The following is a 24,611-nucleotide window of genomic DNA, read 5'->3' as shown; positions in this document are numbered from 1 at the left end:
TCTTCGCTATTCATGGCATCCGCGAGGTATATAAAGTGGACTTCCTGACCTCCAGAGGCGTGAAGGCCCTCGATCCCAAACACAGAGTGAAGGCTGCCACCAACTCAAGAACCATGTTGTTCCACCAAGTCTGGCAGCTCGCACTTGTGCTGTTCGGTGCCGCATCCCTGGCCTCTGCCACCCAGGGCCATGACATACGTTCCTCGAGCCCGAAAAAGCGCTCGCACCCCGCTGGGCACTGGGTCGCAGCATGGACGTCCATGCCTCAACTGACGGAGCCCGCGAACCTCCCGAACCCGCCCTTCAACACGACCGGCCTCGTCTTCCATAACTCGACTCTGCGGCAGACAATCCACGTTACCGCGCCCTCCTCGCACATCCGCCTGCGCATCTCAAACGCGTTCGGAACGACAAGCCTGCCGATCACGAACGTCACCATCGCGCGCCCGCTCAACGGCACCGCGGGGAGCCCCGCGATCGACACGAGCACGCTCAAGACGCTCACGTTCAGCGGGTCGCCGTCGTTCACGATCCCGAACGGCGCGCTCGTTGTGTCGGACCCTATCGACTTTGACGTCAAGGCGCAGACGGAGCTGACCATCAGCATGTTCCTCGCGGACGGTCAGGTCGGGAATGATATCACGAGCCATCCGGGGAGCAGGACAACGACCTGGATGACATTCGGGAACCAGGTCAGCGCTGCGAACATCACTGGCTCGTCCGTACAGAGCGTTGCACACTGGTGAGGGCGGTGTTCTCGACTTCACCTCTCGCACTTCCTGACATACTTTGCAGGTACTTCATCAGCACTCTTGATGCCTGGGTGCCAACCTCCATCCGTACCGTCGCCATCGTAGGCGACAGCATCACAGACGGACGTGGAAGCGACGACAACCGTAACAACCGGTGGCCCGACCTCCTCCTCGCGAGGCTGCAGTCCTCGGGGGACTCCACGCTCAACACCCTCGCGTTGGGGAACCAGGCCGCAGGCGGGAACCGCATCCTCGCCGACGGCCTCGGGCCGAACGCGATCGGGCGGTTCGACCGAGACGTCCTGTCGCAACCAGGCGTGCGCTACGCGATGATCTTCGAGGGCGTGAACGACATCGGGGTCGCCGGCACGAGCGCGGCGTCGCAGCAGGCGATCGGGGACGCGGTCATCGCGGCGTACAAGCAGATGATCTTGCGCGCGCACGCGGCGGGGCTGCCCATGTTCGGCGCGACGATCACGCCGTTCAGCGCGCCCGGGTTCAACGCGAGCATCCAGGGGTACTCGAGCCCGGTGCGCGAGGCGACGCGCCAGCGCGTGAACGACTTCATTCGGAATGGGGGGTGGTTCGACGCCGTGGCGGACTTTGATGCTGTCGTGCGCGACCCGAGCGCGCCGAGCCAGCTGAAGGCAGAATTTAACTCGGGCGACTTCTTACACCCGAATGTCGCGGGTTACACTGCTATTGCGAATGCGTTCCCTGTGGAGATCTTCAAGGGCTTTGCTGATGGGGTGGACGGATGGGCTTGATGGGAAGTGGTCTTAAGCTCTTGCACTTGTACTTACTCTTGGGACGATCGGTTGTCAACCCAAAAGGCCTTTGTTGCGTCATGACCTCCAGTATGCCACTGTTAAGGGGCGCTTTGCTGTTACTCATAAAGGACACCACTGAAATGCAAATGAGACACGAGCTGGATACACGCACTGCAATCGCGAGAGTTCAGTTGTACGAGGAGTCCATGATGATGCGCGCATGCGTCTCTCCATCCTCCATTCTGATCCATGTCTCCGGCCCAACCTTCGGGTCGGGCGAGCGGAACACGATGTTCCGCACGCCATGTCCCCATCCTGGGCTGCTGTATCCACCATATCTAAAGCGGGTCAAGGTCAATCTTATGTCGAACCGCGCGAAGTTGTGGATACTAGACTTACCCAGCATGCTTGTCGAAACAGAATATTACGTTCTTTGTCGGTTCGCGCTTGCACCATTCGTTCCCATGGTCTGGAAAGACAAAAGGTGAGCCGACGCGTGATAATCAAGAGTGTAGTAGTACGTGCCATGTCCGGAGATAACCCCATGCAGGTTCAGCACCTGTGCGTTGAGCGCATCCCAGAAGGGCGCGTCTTTGCCTAGGTTCGCGGCTTCCCCAGATGCTTGAGTCGAGCCCTCACCCAACTCGTCCGCTGCAATGCAGAGGGTTGTGGGTCAGCCGAGGTCACTATGCAAGAGGTTCGTGACAGTGGTCACCATTCAAACCGGGGTCCTGGGTGCTATTGAGGTTTGCCTGGAGGTCTTGGACCACATGCCTACCAAAAGTGACACTCGATGTAAGTTCGTAGCAGACTTCAGAAACAGGAAGCACTGACGGGGGGATGTGAACGAACGAAAGAGAGCCTCTCCCAACCTTGTCAGCGGGGCCCCATGCGGAGTTCATCTTGGCGACTGTGAGTTCGATCCACTCGGCAACGGCTGCATCCACCCAGTCTGGCAAGCTGGTCGAGTTTGCACCCTCGCTGAAGCCACCTACAGATCGCATAATACTCAGTTAAAGAGCGAGTTCAGAGCATGCGTGAATGTGAATGCAAGTACTGACCACGGGAGTCGAAAAACCAGAGGATAAGGGAGGGATTGCGATCTGGACTCTGAGTTCAGCGATGAATTACGGGAAAGAGCAAGACAGGTATCCCAACCTGAAGCCTTCGTGTATACCTACCATGATGACAACCTCAATGAGCTTCTCGCTTTCGTTATTCTGGAGAGACGACCTACCGGCACCCAGTACGTCCCGGGACCATAACCTTCACCGTCCGCCCAGGCAGGGGCAGCGCGAGTATAGCTGAGTGGAGCGACCTGGAGCTCACGCTTGATCTCCTCCGCGTGAGTGATGTTGGGTTCGTTGTCGTGGTTCTGCACGAAGGCGGTTAGATATCAAGCAGAGGCGGGGCAGACTCCGGGACTGACGCCATGTGTAGACGAGAATGGGATTTTGAACTTGTTAAGCGGCGACACGATCTCATCAATAAGCGTGGTCGAGTTCTCGCGGAATGTATCTGTGAAGTATGGTGAACACGTCGACCACTCATCTGGCAGGTGGGAGAATTGACACTCACTCTCGCCAGTGATGAGGTCGCCGTTGAGCACACTACGAAATCCCGCTGTCATCAGCACCGGTCAGAGAACCGAGGGCTGGGTGGCTATGCACTCACACGTAGTCGGGCTTCTCAGAGGTCAGGACGGTGTTCATGAGGCGAGTACTGTTGACATCCTGTTCCGGACCCCAGTCGTCCCAGGGATTCTCCCCATAGTGGAGGTCGGAGAAGACGGTGATCTTGAAAGTCCCGTCCTTACGGAAAGTTAACCGCGGCTTGTTGGCATATGGGTTCAGTTCAATCGTCTCCGTAGACCGACTAGACGCAGAATGGGGGTCTGCTGACAACAGAAGGTTAGGTAGATGCGGGACGACTCGCACAACGGAGACAGACCTTGGGCAAGCGGTATAGCCCAGATGCATGGTACCGTGGTCAATACCCCCAGAAGCAAACAGAACAACATGCTGAGCACTAGTCCTTGCAAGAGCGAGGTTGCCTCGATCGTGCGTCGAAGTAGGGGGTACCTCAGGAAGTCGTTCAACTACCCCCACCCGTTTTATATCCATCAGAGCGGCTGACACCGGGCTTCCCGAACCTAAGTCAGGTGCTCCGCGTGCATGAGGTGGTTATCTAAAGATATTTCGGCGGTGAAGCAGCCTCGACGGCGTTGTGACTACTGCGAACGTTCGCTATCGCCGCATGCCTCCCACCAGGTTCCCACGATAACGGGTGTCGGGGCGCTTACGTAGTAAAGGGCGAGCGCTAGCGAGGGGCGCAAGCCTTCGACACTGCAAAGACCGTATCCTTTCCGCATGCGAGACATGGTAAGTAATCCGGAGGAAAGAATCAAACTTCCAGATACTTTGCTAAACGATCCGTTTGAACCTCTTCAACGTTAGGAAATGTTCTCGCAACCTTTCCTTAGCCTAGAGAGGTGCAGTCGTTGGAGATTCGGCAGCCTTTCGGCGGATGATAAAGCTTAACATTTCACTTAGCATTTCATGATTATTTCCTGAATAGGCAAACAATGACGGGTTTCCTGAGTTCCAGGAAAAACAGCGGGGTGTCGGGCGCGCAGCGATGACATTCACCATACAACCTTTCTCATCTCTCTTTCACTATCTCCTGGTCTCCTTTGTATTGCTGGAGTCTTGATTAACCCGGGAAGGTCAAGCGCCTCCGAGATTGCGATTTACGTAAACCATTCACTTCAACTTGAGTATCAAGTCCATTCCCGAAAGTATACCAACTCGAGAACGCGTTTCGTAGGTTTAGCACACAAACAGTGGCATTCGCATAAATGGCAGGGTACCATCTAGAACATTTGAAACAGTTTCAATATGAGCGAGTGCTTAACGAAGGTCAGCCTAGCTTGGCTTGGATATCCTTTACATCTCACATACTTTGTTCGTAGATCCCATCACCCATGCACTCACGCTGCTAGGAACTTTGCCAGTACAAGATACCTCGGAGCGCGCTCATGCAATTCTGAGGATTGAGAAGACTCCGCTGTCGGTAGACTCCGCAGACCGCATCATACCCCAGTTCTTGGAGAGTACCAAACTCATAGAAGGCACCGATATCGTGAGTGGTTCATCGATCTTCATACACGAGGCGCTGACCCGCAGGGATGTAGTATCACTGGCTTTTCGGATGGCTAGCCAAGTCGTCGGAAAGCCCGGATGTGAAGATCAACGTCGTACATCCGGCCACAGAGGTCCACATTCGGAAGTACTCCAAGCAAGAAGTGGCGATCGTGCACGAAACGCCAGCCCTCTACGAGCGCATCGTGAAGCCGTACATCACAGCGTTCCCGCCTTCTCGCACGCAATGGTATTGACGCGCTTTCTTGTCTCGTTCTTTGACCTACCGCAAGGGTTGACACTGACGCCGTCCCTCCAGGGTCGAAAACATCCTCAACGGCACTTCGGAAGCCGAGAAGGTCCTCTTCCGCGACCCATCACCCGAGTCTGGCTATGTCATCCTTCCAGACATGAAGTGGGATCTGACCACGCTCAGCTCCCTCTACCTCGTCGCCATCGCGTTCAACAGGAGCATACGCACCCTGCGTGACTTGACCAAGGCTCATCTCGGCATGCTGACGAGCATCCGGCGAGAAGCCGCGAAGGTCGTGCATGAGAGGTGGGGACTCGCGCCCGGGTCCTTGAGGATGTTCATCCACTACCAGCCGTCATACTGTAGGTTACACCCTTGGACGAGTCTGAGTCTGATCAGATGTGAATCGGCTTACATCATGCACAGACCACTTCCACGTACACATCGTGAATGCCAACTACCAAGGGTGGCCCGGGATGTCCACAGGTCAAGCGCACCTCCTGGACGACATCATATCGCTCGTGCGTCCCTCATCTCGTTTTTAACCCTCCGGCGCTACTGAAAGTATCTGCGTAAAGCTTGAATGCAGTTCCGCCGACGGCCCAACAATTATGCAGCAGATGACACTGACCTACGCCCTCGGAGAGCAACACGGACTGTACGAGCCCATGAAGGCTGCCCAACAGGAGCTCGGGTACTACTAGATGCAATCAAGACGCATTTCGGAGAGGATAGAGACAAGAAGATGTTGCTATTGTCATATGTACCATACTACGGACGCGACGCTGTCGCCTCCATGGGATTACACCACATACAATGTGCTGGGTTCCTATGAAGGATATACTATGTAAGATTGTCTTTAAGGAAGGTGAATGAGAAAGAAAGAGATACGCGATACGAAGGGTCCGCAAATACATGTGGGTGAGATGCGAACGTGAATGTACCAAGCTATGTGCTGTAGGTAAGCAGAGATGCAACGAGAGAAATGCAAGGAACATAGATGATATATCGCCATAAGATATCCATAGGGGTCGGGTGCATAGTCGCATGATCGTCCTCAATCCTTGAGGCCTCATGCCTCACCTCACCTCCACACCGGCTTCTTGCCCTGCGCCTGCGCCTGGCCCCGTGTCCCCGCAGCAGCAGCCCACTCCCCAACACTCTTCACCCGCCTCAACCTCGCCGCCTCCTCAATCCGCTCGCGCTCCTGCATCTTCTCCAAGCTCTCAAAGCCCTTCACCAGATCCCTCACGCTCCCGCTGCTGCTCCTTCTATCACTGACGATGCTCAGCGACGAGCGCGGCCTTGGCTCGAGCGGCGGCGGGGCCGGGTGCAGCTCGACGAGCCGCTTCGGCTTCTGCTGCGCCGGGCGCGGGATCATGGACGGCTTAAGGGCTGGGGCGTGGTTCAGGTGCACGAGCTCCTTGGGCGGGACGGGCTTCGCAATGGGCTTGGACACGGGCGTCGCGACCGCACGCGGTTTCGCGAAGACCTCCGGCGGCGGGATTGGCAGGCCGGGATGTGCGGGGACGTTAGGCTTCTTGGGCGCTGAGGGTTTCGTCGCCCGAGGCAGGTAGGACCAGAAGAAGCCCTTCATGCGCGCGGCGATGGACCGCTGAGCCAGGGTTTGAGGGAGCTCCATCGGAGCGTTCGCGTCGCCCGCCATGGGAGCCTCCGACTCTGACCGCTGGGCCGCAGCAGGCGACTCAGGCGGGAGAGAGACACTGCGCTGCTCGGGGACAGGAACGGACGCACTGCGGTACTCAACTGGCTTGGAAGCAACAGGGGTGCTGGTTTCGTTCCTCGAAACCGCGATAGCCTCCTCGAGAAGATGAGAGTACCGAGGGGCAAGCAGTGAGGCATGGACTGAAGGTTTCGTGCTCTGCACACTGCTCAGGGATTCCCGCCTGCCAAATCCAGGCTGTACGGATGACTGTCGGCTAGGAAGAGGCGTGAAGTCGGGCACCTCTGACAGTGGGATTGAGCCGAAGCGGCCACTGGGCGTGGGCGGCGCGCCCTGGCCCGCACGCTGTTTCCGCTGGAGCGCCCGCGTCCGACGGAGCAAATCGTCCCTGCGTTACCGTCAGCCTACCACATCTATTGCGCCGCCCACTGAAGAGACTCACCGTGTCCAGCCAGGCCAGCACTCCTCTTCTGGGATGCCACCTGTGTAATCCATGAAGCGGTTGACGATGTTCACGAGGACGACGTCCTCAACGGGCGCCAACGTGGTCTCCCCGATGCGCTTACTTGAACCAAGTGCGATACGTTCGTCCGTGAAACACGCATCGAGCAACTTCCAGTCGTCCTTTTCCCATGCACGAGGTCCGGAGGGGTTAAACATAGGTCGGGGTTGCACCCTACGTGGACCCGGGGTCTCGAACATCGGCCTGTCCATGTGCAAAGGCAGCTTGAACGAGGTGTCGCCGGCAAACGACCCGTTGCGCGACGGCGTGTACAGAGTACGCTCCCGTTGCTCCACGCTGAGCTCCGCCTCTTGCAGGAGCTGTGGGACCGTCATGAGCGGGCTGCCTGGGATGAACACCTTGTCGCCGATGACACCCCCAAGGGTGCGGCGTCGGTGGATGGGCGTGCCCTTGTTGATCCCGCCGTCTAGGATGGACTTCCGACGAGCCTTGCGCAGGACAGAGTCAACACTAGAGTGGCGCCGTTTGCGGGATGGGTCGCGGATGATGAAGTCGTAGTCATGCTGCTGAAAGTGTGAGTCGTGTTACACATCCCATACCATGTACTACTCACCATCTTCAGTATCGCGGCTGCACGAGCAGCCACACGAGGGTCGCCACTAGTGATCTTAACCACGTCATCATCGACACTGTCGCTCTCGTCTCCACTACCATCTTCCACGTCCGTGGCGAGATCCCCCACAGGAGCGCCATCCTCTTCCATCTGCTCCCCTACGACTGTCTCCTCGGAAGTTTCCGTACGAACGCGAGAGTGGGACGATTCAAGTGACTCCTCAGTGGTCGACTCCGGCACGGGGATAGCGAAGACGCCCTCGATGGACGGCATGGGTGAGACATCCCGAAGGTGGGCCTGAGGAGACTTCTGCCGCCGCAAAGGGGAGGTGATCGAGAGGAACCCTCTTGGGCGGGATGGGCCAGCTTGGGGAGAGACAGCTTGAGGAGAGATCGAGCGACCCAGGGGCATGGCGCGCTGTGGGGTGGGGAGCAGTGGAGGAGCAGGGCGGGTGTCGTGTTCTTCCTCGTCGCTGTCGCTCAGGTGGCCGCCCGGCTCGCGAGAGAGCTCACGATCGACAGTTTGTTCGTCGCTGGAATCGGAGTCATAGTTTTCGTCGGGGGGAGGATTCTCTTCATGTACTGCCACTTCACCAGACATGTCAGCGTCGTCTTCCGGTTGCACGCCATCTGCAGAGTCGTCCTCGACCTCCATCGAGACGTCTTCCTGGGAATCTCGGGCGGCTGCGAAACGGACATGGTGGACAGAGATATCTTGCTCGAAGGTCGCGTCTGCGACGTCGACTATGGGAAGTGGGGAAGGCGACCGTACGGGACTCTCAGGGCGAATGTTGGGCACGTCCATAGACAAATCCTCGTCGAGCGTCTGGCGAGAGCTGCCCTCCTCGAATTCGGCTCTGACGGTAGTATCCGCGGCAGCGGGGGTATCCAGGAAGAAGACATCCTCCTCGTCCAGGCTCGAACTGAAGCTCTCCGTACTCTCCGTGGCCAATGCCTTAAGTGGAGGAGAGCTGCAACTTGGTAGGCTCCTCTTCCGACCGCCCGAGCCCGGGTATGGGCTGCTCGGGTTACCCCAAGCATCCTGCCTAGACCGCGTGCAGCTGCTCGGCGGGTCCATCTTCGTGGGTACCGTCAGAACTTTGAAGCGCCCCGTGTAGTCCCCAGTCTGGTCGAACTCCTCGTCGTCATCGTCGTCATCGTCGTCCCACACGCCAGAGTCCTCCCGCATGTTCGTGAAGTCGAAAAGCGGCGGCCCGTCGAAGCCATCGTACATGCTGTCATCATCGTCCTGCATGCTGAGATCAATGCTTGTGTTCAGGCTCGGAATACGGCCCTGCCGTGATGATTCAGGGCTGCCCGGGGAAGAGGATGCGATCGACGGCGTCTGCCGGGCATGCGTAGGGGTGGAAGTTGCAGTAGCAAGAGGCGCAATGGGTTCCGGGTATCGCTTCTGCTTCCGTGGTGGAAGTGGCCTGCCTTTGAGCAAGAGTGGGTCGTCGCTGGGCGAAGGTGGTGGCGGTGGCAAGGTTAGGTCAATTTCGGGAGGCTCCTTCTTGATTGTCAGGACGAGCTTCTTTGAGTTCTTCGATGACATTGACTTGCGCTTGCTCGATTTCGACATTCGCTCGGGGGACTGAGTGGCTCTGGGTGGAGTGTGGACGATTTCACGCGGTGGCGTGAAACGTTCTCGCGGGGGCTCATAGGGTGGTATAGGCGTCGCAGAACGACGACGAGCAGAGATTGTCTGGCGGGAAATAGTGAGGAGAGGGGGAATATAATCGGCTTCGGGGTTGGTGTGGTGGGGAGACTTGTGAAGGGCACGCTTTGTCGGGGATTCGCTTCGACGTTGGGAGGAGGCGCGCGTCGGGGTAGGAGGTTCGTCGGGCTCATGACCAGACGAGCCTCGCTTGGATTGCTTGCGAGGCTTCGGGTTGGGCGTAGCCTCCGTGACGACAAGGCTGCTGGATGATGCATTGTTGATGATGGAGTCGATGGCGGTATGGGAAGCAGAGCGGTTGTGCGCATGACGCTTCCGTTTGGTAGTTGCAGCCGGAGGATCAGCGAGGAGAGATGGGGTAAACGGGGGCTGTTGAATGGGAACTGAGCGTGCGCGAGAAGCCTGGTTGGGAGTTGGTCAGCGAATCGTCTCCTTGTGAGCGCAAGGAGTGAACGGCACAGCGGGACAGAAGACAGTGCGATCTCCATGTATCTGCAGTTCCTAGCCCCAATACCACCTGTGATGATATGTACGACATTACGACATCACTTGAACGTTGGTCCGCGGAGGACCATAATCTGCCGCGAAGCCTGTAGCGTGTCCTCCCCAGACCGTTCCGTGGTATGACGACCACAGTCTGCAGCATAGTTTGACAAGCTGTAAGGTTGCACCAAGGAAGGAGCCCGTGCAGAATTTACACCGCGCAGATGATAGTGGGGTAAGGGTACGAGCACTCACCGAGTTCCGAACGTTCCTCAGTACCTCCTCTGGTGGTGGACTAAACAGCATCCTGGATGCGTCCATGCCGTCCTCCTGGGTCTGCGATGATGGAGGGGTCAACAGGCCAGATTCCGTGTGCGAGTCTTCATCATCGCGATCGACGTTGGACTGTGTATTGAGCGCGGGCGATCGCTTCTGCCTCGAGGCTTTCGCGTTGCGCTTGGAGTTCGGTCGCAGTAACTCGTCGAGGGTGGGCAGCTTGTCACCGTTCATGGCAGAGGGTGGTACATTCTCCATAGCGCAGTGCAAAGGTCCAAGCTTAGGCCAGGTCCTGGCGAAGTCAAAGCAAAGAGAATAGAAACAAACGCGAGATAATAAGACCGAGACCGACCGTGAGTTCAACTTACTGTCACGGGACCGTTCTCCTTGTCCCACGTGACTTGGACACGCCCGCGCGTCGGTTTTGCCGAGGTATTTTTCCTCCGCTACCACATCCTCGATGCCAGAAAGGCCCGCTTCAGACTCGCTTTGGTCGTTCTCTCTTCGTTCGCACAATGCACTCGACTATTGTTCTAGCAGCGACTCGGAAGACGGACACTACGACGCCCCCCAGGAAGAACCTAAAGTTGCGGGCAAGTCGGACCCTGCATCGGAGGAGGCTCGTCTGTTGCAGGAACTGGACATCGGCTCTCGTACAGATGATGCTACCTACAAGCCCAACCCTTGGTCTATAGCTAAGGCTAATGCTGCTACGCGCGCCCCGAAACCCGACCCTCCAGTCAAGCGGAAGGTTGACACCTCTAGACCGTCAAAAGCTCCTCAGCAAACAGTCATGGACTTGCTGCGTCAACAGGCCAAGAAAACCGCACATTTGCCTACGGAAATACCGTCTGCGAAGACTCAAACCTCACCCCATCCTACTGGTCCATATCCCCAGGTCTCATCACCACGGGTTTCTGACCCGCTTCCTGTGGAGGACGCGCATATACCCTCTGACGACACTCTCGTCGACTCTCTCTTCATTGAGACTCCTTGTCTCCCAAAGCTTGAAGAGGTCGCTCCCACCGATATCATTCCAGCCCCCAGTTCCCCTCGCTCGCCCCGGATCTTCGCTCACTCTGATGGCACTAATCCGCCACTGCCGATCACTGCTGGTCTCACCTCGCAGCCTCTTGCCCACAATTTGCCGCATACATCAAGCCACGCTGTCTTCCCTCATGTTGAGAGCCGCCCCACTCAACATCACTCTAGTGTACCCCATGGACGAGACCTGCGGACTATGCTCTTTAAACCGTCCACCTCTAGCAAGCCCACTGCCTCTCCATCGGCTCCCGTGTTACATGGTACTCTACTGCCTCCTGCTACTCCGTTTGTCAATGTTATCAAGTCCGGACCTGCCCCATCAAGCTCAAGTCTACGTGGACAGACGCCCATGACCCGGTCTCCCCTATTCAAGCGCGAAAGGTCTTCCCCGGACCTTCCTCCACCTCCATCGCAATATCGTGCATACTATGGCTCTCCATCTCGCCCATCTGCTCACTCTCATTCATCACCTGTCCCGCGACGCGCATATACCCCGATACCCGAGCGGTCAGCATACCACATTCATTATGGAAGTCATTCTGCGTCCAGTCCCATTCCAAGTTCGTCGCGGGCTCGCTTCGATCAGGAACACGACTTCTCCCCAAAACCAAGTCCCACACTCACTCGGTTCGCATTTCACCCACCATCTCCGCGGATTCGACGGATGGAGAGGCACGACGTGCATGACACCCCTGCTCCCGGTCCTCACCACCTTGCGGTGTGCAATGAATCTCGAGCTTCCCCAAGTCATAGAGTGTCCTCTCGACGACAACCAAAGTCTCCCTCCTTGTCACCTTCGCCTTCTCCTAAGCGCCGCGGAACGACCAAGCAGCCTAAGCGGGACGCGTACGAGGCGTTCAGCTCCCCGGAAGACAACTGGTCGACTATTCCTGCGAAGAAGAGTCGCAACAAGTCCGAAAAGGATGGTCGCCCTCGCGACGCGGTCACTAAGCCCTTCAAGATGCCCATCGCTCTCGGTTCCGTCCTGGCCGGGCGCGGAAGGATGGCACAAGCTTCGTCCGCAATGACACGGGGCGCGAAGTACATGCCGCCGCCACCGAAGAACATACCACACAGAGCTAGAGCCGAACCATTGTCGCCTTCTGGACCGTCCTCCGACGCACAGAGCCCCTTTGCGTATCGTCATCCTGGGAGCCCGTCAAGACCCAAATGCGACGATGGACTGAGCGTTCCTGTCCTTTCGCCTCCCTCTTTCCGGCCTATGGCTATCCGCCGCGCACCTCCTCTGCCAGTGCCTCTCTCGTCATTTCGCTGCCCGACGCCTTTTCGGGAGCCTATGCCTCAGTTTCGCCAACCACCTGCGGCCCGCTTCACACATGCAGCCACATCCTCCGACACCCTCTCTTCTGATGGACGGCCCCACGACGAATGGGACGAGCACAATAACGACGAGAGGACCGTTTCATTCGACACGCCCACCCTTGCGCGGCGCTACCACGCCGTCCGCCGAGGTGTCGCAGAGGTACGTAGCTCTCCCCGTCCGAGTCAGACCGTTCTTCGAGTGCTGGAACGGCGAGATGACGAGCGCCTTACTCGCAGTAGCGCAAGCGCCTCTCGGCGGAGACGTGGAACATCCTTGGTCTGCCCAGTTGCGGCGTCGTCTTCCGCGACGAGTGGAAGAGTGGCGCTGCTGCTGCTGAGGAGGGCGGCAAGATGAAGAAGTTCGAGATTGTGATCGTTGCGTGGAGCGGAAATACTTAGGCATTGTCGCGGAGGAAGCTGTTGTTCATGCTGTATCCTCATCCTCATTTCTTGCTGTTTGTATCTGAATCTTCCGCTGCTAATGAATTGTACTCATACACCTGCCACTGCGATCCGAACGACTTACACAACCATGACCATGCTAGGGTGAACATTGCGGCCCGTCCGGCCCGTCGCCAAGGACGGTCATCCCCGCCTTTCATCCGGGATTGACGGTACTTTGCCATATGCACTCGGGTTCTCCCTTTACAACAAGCTTTGTCTCCTTCTTCGAAGCACACGGACAGTTCTTCTTGGCAAGAACATGCGTGAGGCGCGAACGGCAGTTCGTAACCATTGCAGTGCAGACGTGGCTGTCTGAGTCTCGTTCCAACGGTAGCGAATAACATGATTATGTTATGTGAGCCGGCCGCGTACGCAGTACAAATCGCCCAGATTTCTCATACGTATAGCTTGTTAGTCGGGTCCCTGCCGCTGACATTTTGATCAGGATCCCCCCACCGATGGCTACCGACGGCACGCGTAACGTCGCCCGCATGGCGGGTATTCGCCTTGTATTCGTTGACTAGAACATCTGACGGTTGTCTCTGGGCTCCAGTGCAACCGGTTGCGGTCTAACGTCCTCCGGGGCTTCCAGCTCCGGAGTTATGCACAACACTTGCTCCCAAGGCAAGCCCAGAAGCTCACACGACCATCACCACTCTAGTGATCTCTGCGGTCATGGTACGTCTTCTACTATGTTCCCGGTCCGGGCTCGTTGCATGCGTTCTCAAGCACATACTTACATATCGCAGGAATACCGACCGGGCATTGGGTCCCGCGACAGCACTGAGGCTAGACAGTCGATCAATGACCTCGTCACTTGCTGTCGCGATCCGAGACAGCACCGTCGCCGCCGGCAACCCGTCCCCAGTCCGTGGATGCTTTCCATAGACTGCCATGGGCGGGTCGCGAATGACCCATGCGTACCAGTCGGCCGGTACCTCATGATGGAGCGCATGCACTGAGGAAGTAGCAACCTCTTCTCAACGATGCTATGTTTTTCCGTTGTCCGGTACGGTGTTCACCCACTGTCGTATCGTGTGTCCCTATATATATTGGAAGTTGCACGGACTCGCCCCAGGCTCCCTAGGCTCCAGCTCATCCCCCAGGTCTCTAGCAAGCACCAGCAACGATGTCGACCTTCAAGTTCCTCCGCCTCGCCGGTCTCCTCGCGTTCCTGCCATTCATCGTCGCCGCCCCCGCCGCGAGCGACTGTACGGGCACGATCTCCTCCCTCGATGACGTTGCGGCGGCCGTGAAGTGCACGACGGTGAACATCAACGCGTTCACCGTTCCCGCAGGCAAGACGTTCGATCTCAGTCTCGCGGACGGTACCACCGTCAACATGCGTATGTCGTCTTTCTGCCTGGCCTGGGGTAGAATCGTGGCGGCTAATGTGTTCGCAGAGGGCGACGTGAAGTTCGCGGTCAAGAACTGGGATGGGCCTCTGTTCCAAGTCAGGTACGTGCGCGAGCTCTTGGTCGGGTTGGTGCTCCGCTGAACGAACCCTGTGCAGTGGAAAATCCATCACTTGTACGTACAGATCAGGATTCAGAGCGGATCTCCTGAACGTCTGAGCCTCACACTCTGCCCAATTTATTGCAGTCAACGGAAATGGTCACACCTTCGACGGCAACGGTGCTTCGTACTGGGTACTGTGCTCAGTTTTCAGCTACCGCTCGACGATGCTGACTAAACCTGCAGGACGGCCAGGGTGGCAACGGCGGTGTCACCAAGCCTGCTCCCATGATGAAGTGCGTCTAGTCTTTTGAAAACCCTCTACAGGATCGCTCACATTTCTCGCGCTTCCTGCAGGATCAAGATCTCTGGCACTTACTCTGTAAGCGTAATTTAGTCTCTGTGACCAATGCATGTTGCTCAACGCGGCATTTCACAGAATGTCAAGGTCCTCAACTCCCCGGCGCGCGTGTACAGCGTCTCGAACCCTGCGCAACTGACGATGTCTCAGCTGACCATCGACAATTGTGCGCCTTTCGTTATACGCATTCTTTGTCTTTACCGAGACTGAACCATGCCTGGATTTCTAGCGGCGGGAGACAACCCGAACTCGGCAAGTGGCGGAAAGGCCGCGGGTCATAACACCGACGGCTTCGACTGCAGCACAACGAACCTCATCATTCAGGACAGGTACGTCCGGTTGTTGGGAGTATGACATTCGCGACTCACCCTCTGTCTCTCCTGCAGCACGATCCACAACCAGGATGACTGTCTCGCCATCAACAAGGGTAGCAACATCGTCTTCCAACGTAACACCTGCATTGGTGGACACGGCATCTCCGTCGTACGTCCCTTCATATTCTTGAACTTACAGGCTGATCAAGACCTGTCTGTAGGGCTCCATCAGCTCCGACGTCACGGTCTCTGGTATCACCATCTCCAACAATGTGATTCAAGACAAGTACGAGCTCTCCGCCGTCCCAGAGTTTTCCTCGTGGTAATTGATTTCAAAACATCGGCAGTGACCAAGCCCTCCGCATCAAGACGAAGGCTGATGCAAGCGGCTCTACGGTCTCCAACATCACCTACTCCGGAAACACTGCTACAGGCATCCGCAAGTACGGCGTTATCATTGACCAGGCGCGTCCTGCAGTTTCTGTGTCCCCTCGGCGACGTGGTCCGGACTGACACACGCACCTACAGAGCTACCCGGACACCCTCGGAACCCCTGGAACAGGCGTCAAGCTCTCGGTACGTTCCATCGCTTGCTCCATGCACGACTAGAGAGCTGACATAACTACGCGGTCGCAGGGAGTCAACTTCGTCGGCAGCACGAACTCCATTTCGGTGAACAGCGGTGCGAAGCGCGTTGCAGTCAACTGCGGCTCAGGTGCTTGCAGCGGTGCGTTTGAGACATACTGTCCTTCTTCTCTGCATGGATCTAACTTGTGTGACAGGCACCTGGGACTGGTCTGCTTTAAAGGTTTCCGGAGGGTCTGCGGGCACGATGAATTACTCGGGTATCAAGAACTTCTCGCAATGAAGGTTCCGTTGTACTTCGTGCAGCTCTGTATAGTTTTATAACTTTGTCTTTGCAAGTCCTTCATCAGTTGTACATGAAAAGAGCTTGATGAGAGCCTCGTCGGAGCCTCGGAGTCGGCGGAAGCGCCTCGGGCGCTTGACATCATAGCCAAGGGTCTATGACTTCGCTAGAAATCGGAAAGCAGCCACACTTGCTTTGCCTCTGCCCACTACCTCGCCCCTGCTCAACTCATGCATAAGCTACCCTGTTGTCTACGTCCTCACGCTTGCCAGGCAAGATATGCGTCAACGAGCGTAACCCCGTATCCGTTCCCAAGCAATGCGCATCCGACCGCGCACCAGATTTTCCACCTCCCGATAGGAGCAAGCCAAAAGGATATCAAGTCGCGGTGTAGGTATCTCATGTACTGGGCTAACGCGCTCACTTGACCGAGCACTACGCCAACCACTATCATCATGTTGAGCATGAGCTAATACTTATCTGAAGACTACGAGCTCGTCCGCGTGCACCACCCGGACTCCCCTCACGGCCGGGACCTCTCTCCAGCCATCCGGCGGCACCGCTTCCAAGCCATCACGGCCGCATATGACGTTCTTCGAGGAAAGAAGAGCGCAGCTTCTATGTACGGTCCTGGTGACATTTACCGACAAGAGATTGAGCGGAGGAGACGGGCGCGGGCTGCCTATGAGGCTTCGCGGATGCGATCCGAGTTCGCATACGAGCATCCTTCGGGCACGCAATGGACGGCGAGTGCGGATGATAGGTGGAAGGATAGGATCATTCTCTTCGTGGGACTCATGGTACGTCGCATCTCTTCTTTGTCTGTCTCCGTGGCCGCTTGACGGGGTCCGCAGGCTCTGGGAGCTGGACTTGGGCCGGCACTAGTTTGGCCATCATATACGGCGTCGTACCAGGCGCATTTGACCGCGTCGAAGAACCTTGCAACGGCGAGGAAGGAAGCGCGCGAGTATGGCGAGGAGAGACGGAGGGAGATTAGCAAGCGAGTGAAGGAGTACAAGGAGCAGCAGGCTCGAGAGCAGGCGGAGCGCGAGAGCGCATCCGCTTCTGCCTCGTCCTAGTGCTTGAGTCCGCTGGATTGATATGTATTATATTCGCCCATCCTAGGTTCTGGCATCGAGTAACGCGACACGATTATACGAAGATTGAAGTACTGAAACATGAAGTCAAGAAGTCGAAAACGCCCATTCCTGTCAGTGTCTTCGTCAACACGTGCTCGTTGAGTCATCCAGATATACGGGTAGTTGGACCCAAAGATGGCAGATATACCGACGTCCGTGTTCGATCAAGGTTCTGGCACCTGCCAGAGGTGTCCAGCATGATTCTTCATCCTCGTCTGGACCCTGGCACACCTCGCCAGCTCACTGCATGTTCACAGGACTAACCCCCTGCAATGACAGCCCTCGCTGTACTCATCAAGACACTCAAGATCACCGAGAGCATCGCGGACGTTTCGCCAGTCCCGGGAGTGAGGCTTATCATCAGCACAGCCTTGGCCATCGCGGAAAACGCAGAGGTGAGTGTCCTTAGCTTCTAGTGAACAATGCAACCACAATAAACCACATCACTGTTGCGTGCCAGTTGGTCAAGCAGAACAAAGACGCTTGTTTGGAGCTCGCTGAACGCGCTGCAAGGCTGTCGCTATCTGTTTGCGAAGAGCTGCGTGACATTGAGAAACATGAGCTCGACAGGACCCTGGTGGAACGCTTAGCTGCGCTTCAATGGTAGGCCAATTACCTCGGACTGCAGCATGATGCTTATATGGAGGATAGTGTGCTCGATAACATTCAAGCCACACTCAGGAAGGCGGCCCGCAAATCATTGCTCAAGCGCATCCTCCGACAAACAGAAGTTCAAGCTGAGGTTGACCGACTTGCCAGGGAACTTGAGGATGCTGTCGGCGCGTTTAGTGTCAGCACGCCAACAGTCATTATCATGTCCGGGATTCTGCTGACGGTCCGTGCAGATGCGCTCTCTGGTCTCAGTGGACAATAAGCTAAGTCTCGTACGTCGCGACATGGACTCCTTGTCCGCCAACCAACTAGCGCTCGCACGACGCGCCGACGATGCCATGTATAGAGACATGGCCATCATGCGTGGAAACGACAACGTCCTCGCCGAGTTGTCCCGACTGGCTATGAATCAGTCTTCGTATGACGGAGTGGTATGTGCCCTAGTTGTTGTTAAGGGCCCTCGTTGACCGGCTGCCTTGGCGCCGTTCGATAGTTCCGCCTATATGGCCGCGACGACCTGGTCCTAGAACTTGACAAGGAGTCTCAGAAGCCATATTCCTACCTCACGAACACATGCGAAGACAGCTCAATGCAGGTATATCGCGCGCGCCTCCGACAGGACAACCGGAAGGTGCAGGTCGTGCGGTATGGTGATCCCAGCCGATTCCAGAAGGACGTCGCACGGCTGAAGAAGAACTGGCATCCCAACGTCCGGCCCCTGTTGGGGTATTCTCGGTCAGATCCTGTCGCATCGTTCATAGTGACTGATGCCCAGGAGACTCGTCCATGGGAGGAAGTCTTGATGTCTGTGCAAGGGTCGACGCGTATTAGGTATTACCTTCAAGCGGTAATTGCACGTCCATTCCCCAGCTTGCTCAGGAACTGATCACACTTCTATTGGCAGCTTGTTCAGTCATATGTCAGGAATAGTTTTCATGATCTTCAGATTTAAGCACTGACAATGCATTCAGTCAGCGTTCTCCTACCTCGTTTCAGACTTAGGTTACTGTTGGCAGCGTGATCGTGTCCGTTATTTGCAGTATCCGTGCTGCGCCACTCCTAACCTCAATATTCCAGACATACGCCAGCCTGACCCAATACCCGCTCATATCTGACTGCCACGGCAACCTCGTCTACGATATCCACAACTTCTGGCATAACCTCCCGTGCGGATTCATTTTGAACCCGTGGGCGCGATACCATAAGGTACACAGCTACGTTTACGAGGATGAGCTCAAACAGCTTGTCTTGCCTAATTATCAGCCATCGCCATGGGCCAGTGAAGAGTCGAGCGGTACGTCGCCTCATGTTCCTCCCGGATCACGCGCTGACAGCGCTCGGTAGACGTCGACGCGCGCCTTGGTTATCTAGAACAGCTATATGGCCAATGGCTCCTTGTTCGAGCATATTGCTGCACAGATACCCAATGGTCACTAGACACGGTGCCCTTCCCTGGCGATGTTTTCACAGGCGTCAAGCATGTGCACTCCCCACGCGCAGCCTCACAGCTCGTCCACCATCCTGAGCCTAATTCAGAGCTCGACACCGTCTTCCCTCTTCTCAAGCGCGGCACCCTCACCTTTATATCCAATGATTGCGATTATGAGAAATGCGAGATCAATGGATGGAATAGGTGCGTTTCTTTCGTAGCCGGATCTTTTTATACGCCTTACTTCATGTGGAATGCAGGTACACGATACCGTCGTTGCAGGACGACAACTTCCCGTGGCAGCCTGGTTGGCACGCGTACTACAGCTTCGGAGAGGGCTCCCCACGACGCGAGTACGATCTTGGATACGTTCGTCTGCCAATACAACAGTACCTTCTGGAGAACATATTCGCTCTCAGCGCACGCCACGAAATACACGACCCGACTAAGCTATGTCTCGGTCAGTCTTAAAGCAGGTTCTTTAGATAGCTTACAGCTAAACTGACGTGTCATATCGTTCCAGTGGTCACGCCGATCATCTACATCGATACGCGCTGTTCACAAATAGGCTCAGATGGAGAGAAGACGTGGTATCTTTTCGTCCGCTCCGACGTTTCTCGTGGAGCACGACTGGACGGGACCCCATGGGCGTATTGGTCGACCGACAAAGATGATATTCCCCCGGTATCTCAAGGCAGCACCGGCGAGCCACCCCAAGGGTGGGCGCCCATGCACGGCGGGACGCTGGTGTATCGTCAGTACTTACAAGACGTGGATGCGTACCACGAGCATCAATGGACGCAAACGGTTGGGGAGACGACGTTCGAGATTGGTGTTCGGTGCGTCGTATAATGACTATCAGTGCGAAAAGGATGGCTAATAGCTAGACGCAGAGCGCGAGTAGAGTATGCGCAGCTGCTGAAGGAGGAAGTCGCGTTCATGCGCGAGTTAGAAGACTGCCGGAGCAATGCTCACAGAATCGTCGAGGTGGACGACTGAGTCCAGGACTCCCTCACGATGTCAGACGGCTCAGGCCATACCCTATAATGACTATTAGCTTTGATGGAGACACTTCTTGGATAGCGCGACGTCCGCGGCATGGCATTAGGAGGAGGAGAGATGGCCGATGGCCACGGGTGATGCATAATACATGATAAGCCAGAGCTTCAACATTCGGCGACTGGGGGCGACGGCTACATAGTAAGCGGAGGTAACTTAGGAACCCGGGGATAATCGCTTACTTAGCCCGAAGAAGGATTACTATGTACCCTACATCTGACTCCGTAGACGCAGATACTCATCTCCTTTAGCTATAGTCAAGTCATGGCAGAGTCTGCGTGAGATACAGACACGGACAAACTGCTACCGAAACATGCTGCCTATAAAGGGGCACATCCCCCTAGTAGCTGGCAACGTCGCTCCCTACAACCCATCATGCCCGCAATTTCCTCAGGCAAAGTCCTTGTCACTGGAGCCAACGGCTTCGTAGCTGTATGGGTGTTGAAGGACCTCCTGGAACATGGTTTCTCTGTTCGTAGCACAGTTCGAACGGAAGGCAAATCAATGTACCTTCGTAACCTTTTCGCCGCTCATTCCAGCAACTTTGAAGTTGTGGTCGTCAACAACATGACCACGGTACGCAGCAACTTGTCAGCGTTCGGAAGATCACAAAGATGCTTATGCTCTTCGTTTGCGTTCACAGGAAGGCGCGTTCGATGAAGCCGTAGAAGGCGTCGATGCGATCTTGCACTTAGCCTCCCCGGTCATACTGGACTCGGAGGATCCCAGCGCGACGATCGACCCGGCGGTGAATGGTACCCTGGGTATCTTGAAGAGCGCGTTCAAGCACCGAGCCACTGTCCGCCGTGTTTTGATCCTGTCGTCGGCCGCCGCCATCTACAATCCGCCTGCGCCAGGGCAAACCGGTCCCCGGGTATTGGACGAGAGGGACTGGAACGAGCACTCTCCCAAGGAGGTCAAGGAGAAGGGGGGAAAGGCGTCGGGGTTGGACATCTACCGGACGAGCAAGACCTTCGCCGAGCGCGCCGCCTGGAGGTTCGTCGAGGACGAGAAGGTGAAAGGTGGCCTTGAATGGGACCTCGTCACCCTCAACCCGCCCTTCGTCTATGGACCTATGATGCATCAAGTGGCAACGCCGGACAGTCTCGGAAGTACACCGAGGATGTGGTACAACCACATAGTGAAGGGCGATCTGGAGGGCGATGCTTTGACGAAGAACGGGTGCGTTTCATGATGTCCACAGGCGACAATTATATCCCGGCCTGACTAGTATTGCATAGGTACGCATATGTGGATGTACGCGACCTGGCTCGCGCGCACGTCCTCGGGTTGACGGTGCCAGAGGCTGGCGAAAACCGCTTCATGATCTGCGCCGGTTCCTGCGTCGTGCAGCAGTTCGGTAAGTCTAGATCATGTAGACCATGACCATCCCACGCTCACCTCACTCGAACGGTAGTCGATGCCGCTCGCCGCGTCACGGACAGAATTCCTGCCGGAGAGCCTTCCTACAAGCTTGAGGAGGCAGTATACCCCACGGTGTACAACGCGGAGAAGAGCAAGAAGGTACTCCGCCTAGATTATCGTAGCCTTGAGGAGACAGCAGAAGATACCATCCGGGATTTCCAGAGTCGAGGTTGGGTACTGTAGATCATAGCACACTAAATAAGTGTGAAACACACTAGTAATTGGTTGTAGCTCCATGGAGAGTGCACCCTGCTGGTTCGGAAGCTTGGGTGAAACATGCAATTCCTGTTCAAGTTTCGCCGGGGATCACGGTCACGGCGCCGTGCAACCATTCCTTCAACGAAGTAGATCAGCATCTTTGGTACTCTAAGGTAGACTCGCGAAGAACCAGCTCACCATTCAAATCATTCTATGTTACATAGTGTTAATCGATCGTTGGATATGTCCATGCTGGCAAATGATTCTGAAAGTCTGTTGGGAGACCGCGGTTGCCTCGGAAGAAGCCGGAACGCTGCATTTGGCCATGTAGACGCCCATCCCGGGCACTTGTTCAAGTGATCCGGATTCTACATCGCGGTACCCGAGTACAACTAACTCACATCTCGTCCATATATGCGTTGGGAGCAAGGGCTTGTTATCCTGCTGGCCGATCGATACTGTGGTCCCAATGGGGATGCTCATACCGCATCAAATTCCAGAGCATCTCATATCCCGATCGGAATGATATCTCCTCGCACGACAGCCGCGGCTCGACGGTGAAGCTCAGATTTCTGAGGCCTCCACGCACAGCCGGGTGTGGGTCAACAGTTTCGAAGTCCTCGGACGCGGATTCGGTGCCGTCTACCAGTCTACTTAACGCGACCTTTCTCCAGACCAACTTGAACGCAACTTGAACGCACGAGCACTCTTGCCCATTCCTGCAGTTCTATTGGCATACTTACTACTCCCGTGCTATGCCTGCTGTAACATCCGGAAAGGTCCTCGTTACTGGCGCCAATGGATTCATTGGCGTATGGACCGTGAAGGCCTTCCTGGACGCGGGTTTCTCCGTCCGTGCGCAAGTACGCAGCGAGAGCAAGACTGCGCACCTGAAGAGTCTCTTCAGCTCTTTCGGTGATAAGCTAGAGTTCGCCATTGTTGCCGATCTGACGAAGGTGCGTCCCCCTGCATGATCATTGGCATCCGAGCTCCACATACCAACAAATACGGTCCACTGTAGGACGGATCGTTGGATGACGCTGTCGCAGGTGTCGTTGCAGTGGCACACACGGCCTCCCCCACGAACCTCCTCGCAGACCATCCCGACGAGCACATCAAGCCCGCAGTTGAAGGCACACTCAACTGTCTGCGCGCCGCTGCCAAGGGGTCGTCTGTGAAGCGGTTCCTCTACCTCTCCTCCTGTGCGACGGTCGTGGACCCCTCCGCGACGGGCCCCCGCGTGTACGACGAGAGCTGCTGGAACACGGTCGACGATGCCGAGGTGAAGGCGAAGGGCCGCGCGGCCTCGCAGCTGTCGAAGTACCGCGCAAGCAAGATCCTTGCGGAGAGGAGCGCGTGGAAGTTCTACGAGGAGGCCAAAGCCACTGGGTCGATCGTGTGGGACCTTACGGTCGTCAACCCGCCTTGGGTGTTCGGGCCGTCCATCCAGGAGCTTGGGGAGAGCTACGAGAGCATGAACGCCTCGGATCAGCACTTGTACAAGGCCATAGTCAAAGGCGACTACTACGCGGCTCTGGAGTGAGTTCGCTGGCCTGACATGCCAGTGGGTATGCCAACTCGAATGCGAGACTGACATGGCTCGCATGCTCTCCCCGGACAGCCACTCGTGGATCGACGTGCGCGACCTCGCGCATGCTCTTGTACTAGCCATCACGACCCCTGCAGCAGGCGGCGAGCGGTTCATCGTCGCTGGGGGTGACTTCAGGTGGCAGGATTTCAGTACGTGCAGTCGACATATCCGACGATGTGTGAAAGTCGCTCACCCTTTCTGGTACGCTAAGTTTTGGCCGCCTCTCGCATTTCCGACAAGGCCCGCCCGCTCGAAGGGCCATACGACCCCAACGCGGAGCACACCGCCAGGCAAAACGTGACGAAGGCGAAGAACATCCTCGGTATGACGTACCATAGCATGGAAGAGACCGTGAGGGACACCGTGAAGGATTGGGAGGCGCACGGTTGGCTGTGAGAACTTGAAGTCGAAGTCGGTGTATACTTGTTCAAGTTGTTGTATCATGTAATGGTGGATGGTTAAGCATGTCAGTTAGATGGTACTGTCCCGGTTTGGTGTTGTGTCAGAGGATCCGCACCCCCGGCAGTGTCCGCGACGTGGGCGGCCCTGACCATGGCGAGAGACACGATATGTAACTTTCCTTGGCCAATGACGCTGAGTATCGCTTCGAGTCCGTCCATATGGGTGCATTATTTCTCCTCTGATGCGTTTGGCTTATGTTATCCGTCGAAGGTGTCACTCGCAGTGAATCCATGCCGCATTGATGAACTCATAAGCATCATCAGATTCTAGGCCTCGCGAAAGTTGGAGCCTTTGGGGCGACTGCCTATGCAATTGGGTCATACGGGTTGTAGCATAGCTAACCTGGAGTGTGAGCGGCACTACTTCTTAGTAACTGTTGAGCTTGAAGTCTGGCTTGAAACGTACAAACCATAGGCTATGATGCCTCCATTCACGGCGGAGGAACCGGTAGACAGCGTATCTCAGCCCAGACACGAAGACCGGCAGGGCGGGCTTGACTTACAGTGGCGTTCGATAGCCGCGAAAAAAAAAGGAAAAGTCCGCTCTTTCGCCACTCTGTTTGTTCATGATGGCAAGACCGCCGAGGTGTCTATCCGAGGATTTCGAGCGTAAACGCAAGGATCTAGTCGCATGTGAGTGAGTCTTTGAAAAAGTTGCAGGCGTCTTTGCCGGTGGCAGAAGAGATGTACCCTTGGAACCCTTGCTTCGCGACCTGATAGATGAACATGTTGGCCATCACATATCCCCGTTTTGTATCCTGGTTCGCCCCAAGGTAC

At 56.3% G+C, this 24,611-nt stretch overlaps 10 protein-coding genes across 10 annotated transcripts; 8 read left to right on the top strand and 2 right to left on the bottom strand.

Annotated features, from left to right (window-relative positions):
- Nucleotides 1–260: 260 nt before the first annotated feature.
- On the top strand, nucleotides 261–1,519 carry L226DRAFT_455604 (extracellular GDSL-like lipase/acylhydrolase; the record flags this gene model as incomplete). The annotated part of the gene is made up of 2 exons (XM_067675250.1): nucleotides 261–742; nucleotides 796–1,519. 2 exons carry the CDS (start codon nucleotides 261–263, stop codon nucleotides 1,517–1,519), a joined length of 1,206 nt encoding a protein of 401 aa, XP_067539897.1.
- A 92-nt stretch (nucleotides 1,520–1,611) lies between these two features.
- On the bottom strand, nucleotides 1,612–3,701 carry L226DRAFT_557941 (Metallo-dependent phosphatase). The gene is made up of 12 exons (XM_067683212.1): nucleotides 3,473–3,701; nucleotides 3,197–3,416; nucleotides 3,101–3,132; nucleotides 2,952–3,040; nucleotides 2,760–2,897; nucleotides 2,681–2,699; nucleotides 2,584–2,625; nucleotides 2,357–2,513; nucleotides 2,238–2,296; nucleotides 2,048–2,173; nucleotides 1,922–1,991; nucleotides 1,612–1,860 (listed from the first exon to the last, which is right to left on the bottom strand). The coding sequence occupies exons 1-12, from the start codon at nucleotides 3,540–3,542 to the stop codon at nucleotides 1,710–1,712; spliced, it is 1,173 nt and encodes a 390-aa protein (XP_067539896.1). The 5' UTR covers nucleotides 3,543–3,701; the 3' UTR covers nucleotides 1,612–1,709.
- Nucleotides 3,702–4,191: 490 nt separating this feature from the next.
- L226DRAFT_557940 (scavenger mRNA decapping enzyme) lies at nucleotides 4,192–5,814 on the top strand. Its single transcript, XM_067683211.1, has 6 exons — nucleotides 4,192–4,440; nucleotides 4,494–4,663; nucleotides 4,716–4,912; nucleotides 4,982–5,277; nucleotides 5,342–5,436; nucleotides 5,494–5,814. The coding sequence occupies exons 1-6, from the start codon at nucleotides 4,380–4,382 to the stop codon at nucleotides 5,617–5,619; spliced, it is 945 nt and encodes a 314-aa protein (XP_067539895.1). The 5' UTR covers nucleotides 4,192–4,379; the 3' UTR covers nucleotides 5,620–5,814.
- On the bottom strand, nucleotides 5,666–10,406 carry L226DRAFT_501864 (uncharacterized protein). Its single transcript, XM_067677850.1, has 4 exons — nucleotides 10,091–10,406; nucleotides 7,676–9,754; nucleotides 7,042–7,625; nucleotides 5,666–6,987 (listed from the first exon to the last, which is right to left on the bottom strand). Exons 1-4 carry the CDS (start codon nucleotides 10,367–10,369, stop codon nucleotides 6,000–6,002), a joined length of 3,930 nt encoding a protein of 1,309 aa, XP_067539894.1. The 5' UTR covers nucleotides 10,370–10,406; the 3' UTR covers nucleotides 5,666–5,999.
- Nucleotides 10,407–10,571: 165 nt separating this feature from the next.
- On the top strand, nucleotides 10,572–12,877 carry L226DRAFT_609807 (uncharacterized protein; the record flags this gene model as incomplete). Its single annotated transcript, XM_067686089.1, has 2 exons — nucleotides 10,572–12,638; nucleotides 12,719–12,877. The coding sequence occupies 2 exons, from the start codon at nucleotides 10,572–10,574 to the stop codon at nucleotides 12,875–12,877; spliced, it is 2,226 nt and encodes a 741-aa protein (XP_067539893.1).
- A 1,126-nt stretch (nucleotides 12,878–14,003) lies between these two features.
- L226DRAFT_550787 (endo-polygalacturonase PG1) lies at nucleotides 14,004–16,025 on the top strand. The gene is made up of 14 exons (XM_067682777.1): nucleotides 14,004–14,268; nucleotides 14,326–14,380; nucleotides 14,436–14,452; nucleotides 14,525–14,571; nucleotides 14,624–14,673; nucleotides 14,735–14,759; nucleotides 14,817–14,904; nucleotides 14,968–15,067; nucleotides 15,125–15,221; nucleotides 15,274–15,338; nucleotides 15,400–15,517; nucleotides 15,581–15,628; nucleotides 15,689–15,779; nucleotides 15,835–16,025. Exons 1-14 carry the CDS (start codon nucleotides 14,052–14,054, stop codon nucleotides 15,918–15,920), a joined length of 1,104 nt encoding a protein of 367 aa, XP_067539892.1. The 5' UTR covers nucleotides 14,004–14,051; the 3' UTR covers nucleotides 15,921–16,025.
- Nucleotides 16,026–16,108: 83 nt separating this feature from the next.
- On the top strand, nucleotides 16,109–17,124 carry L226DRAFT_246718 (uncharacterized protein). Its single transcript, XM_067673230.1, has 4 exons — nucleotides 16,109–16,310; nucleotides 16,407–16,720; nucleotides 16,775–17,019; nucleotides 17,079–17,124. Exons 1-3 carry the CDS (start codon nucleotides 16,151–16,153, stop codon nucleotides 16,997–16,999), a joined length of 699 nt encoding a protein of 232 aa, XP_067539891.1. The 5' UTR covers nucleotides 16,109–16,150; the 3' UTR covers nucleotides 17,000–17,019; nucleotides 17,079–17,124.
- Nucleotides 17,125–17,224: 100 nt separating this feature from the next.
- Nucleotides 17,225–19,092, top strand: L226DRAFT_246649 (uncharacterized protein). The gene is made up of 8 exons (XM_067673229.1): nucleotides 17,225–17,454; nucleotides 17,520–17,662; nucleotides 17,711–17,849; nucleotides 17,905–18,102; nucleotides 18,165–18,518; nucleotides 18,576–18,590; nucleotides 18,643–18,965; nucleotides 19,016–19,092. Exons 1-7 carry the CDS (start codon nucleotides 17,332–17,334, stop codon nucleotides 18,784–18,786), a joined length of 1,116 nt encoding a protein of 371 aa, XP_067539890.1. The 5' UTR covers nucleotides 17,225–17,331; the 3' UTR covers nucleotides 18,787–18,965; nucleotides 19,016–19,092.
- Nucleotides 19,093–20,534: 1,442 nt separating this feature from the next.
- L226DRAFT_456374 (NAD(P)-binding protein) lies at nucleotides 20,535–21,767 on the top strand (the record flags this gene model as incomplete). Its single annotated transcript, XM_067675293.1, has 4 exons — nucleotides 20,535–20,735; nucleotides 20,803–21,341; nucleotides 21,401–21,519; nucleotides 21,577–21,767. 4 exons carry the CDS (start codon nucleotides 20,535–20,537, stop codon nucleotides 21,765–21,767), a joined length of 1,050 nt encoding a protein of 349 aa, XP_067539889.1.
- Nucleotides 21,768–22,360: 593 nt separating this feature from the next.
- L226DRAFT_531135 (NAD(P)-binding protein) lies at nucleotides 22,361–23,997 on the top strand. Its single transcript, XM_067680019.1, has 4 exons — nucleotides 22,361–22,738; nucleotides 22,804–23,321; nucleotides 23,404–23,522; nucleotides 23,585–23,997. Exons 1-4 carry the CDS (start codon nucleotides 22,538–22,540, stop codon nucleotides 23,767–23,769), a joined length of 1,023 nt encoding a protein of 340 aa, XP_067539888.1. The 5' UTR covers nucleotides 22,361–22,537; the 3' UTR covers nucleotides 23,770–23,997.
- The last annotated feature ends 614 nt before the right edge of the window (nucleotides 23,998–24,611 follow it).

The sequence above is a fragment of the Lentinus tigrinus genome (genome assembly GCF_003813185.1).
Source record: "Lentinus tigrinus ALCF2SS1-7 unplaced genomic scaffold L226scaffold_4, whole genome shotgun sequence".
NCBI classification, from domain to species: Eukaryota; Fungi; Basidiomycota; class Agaricomycetes; order Polyporales; family Polyporaceae; genus Lentinus; species Lentinus tigrinus.
The sequence above is the reverse complement of the archived record's forward strand: the minus strand, read 5'-3'. Positions and strand labels throughout refer to the sequence as shown.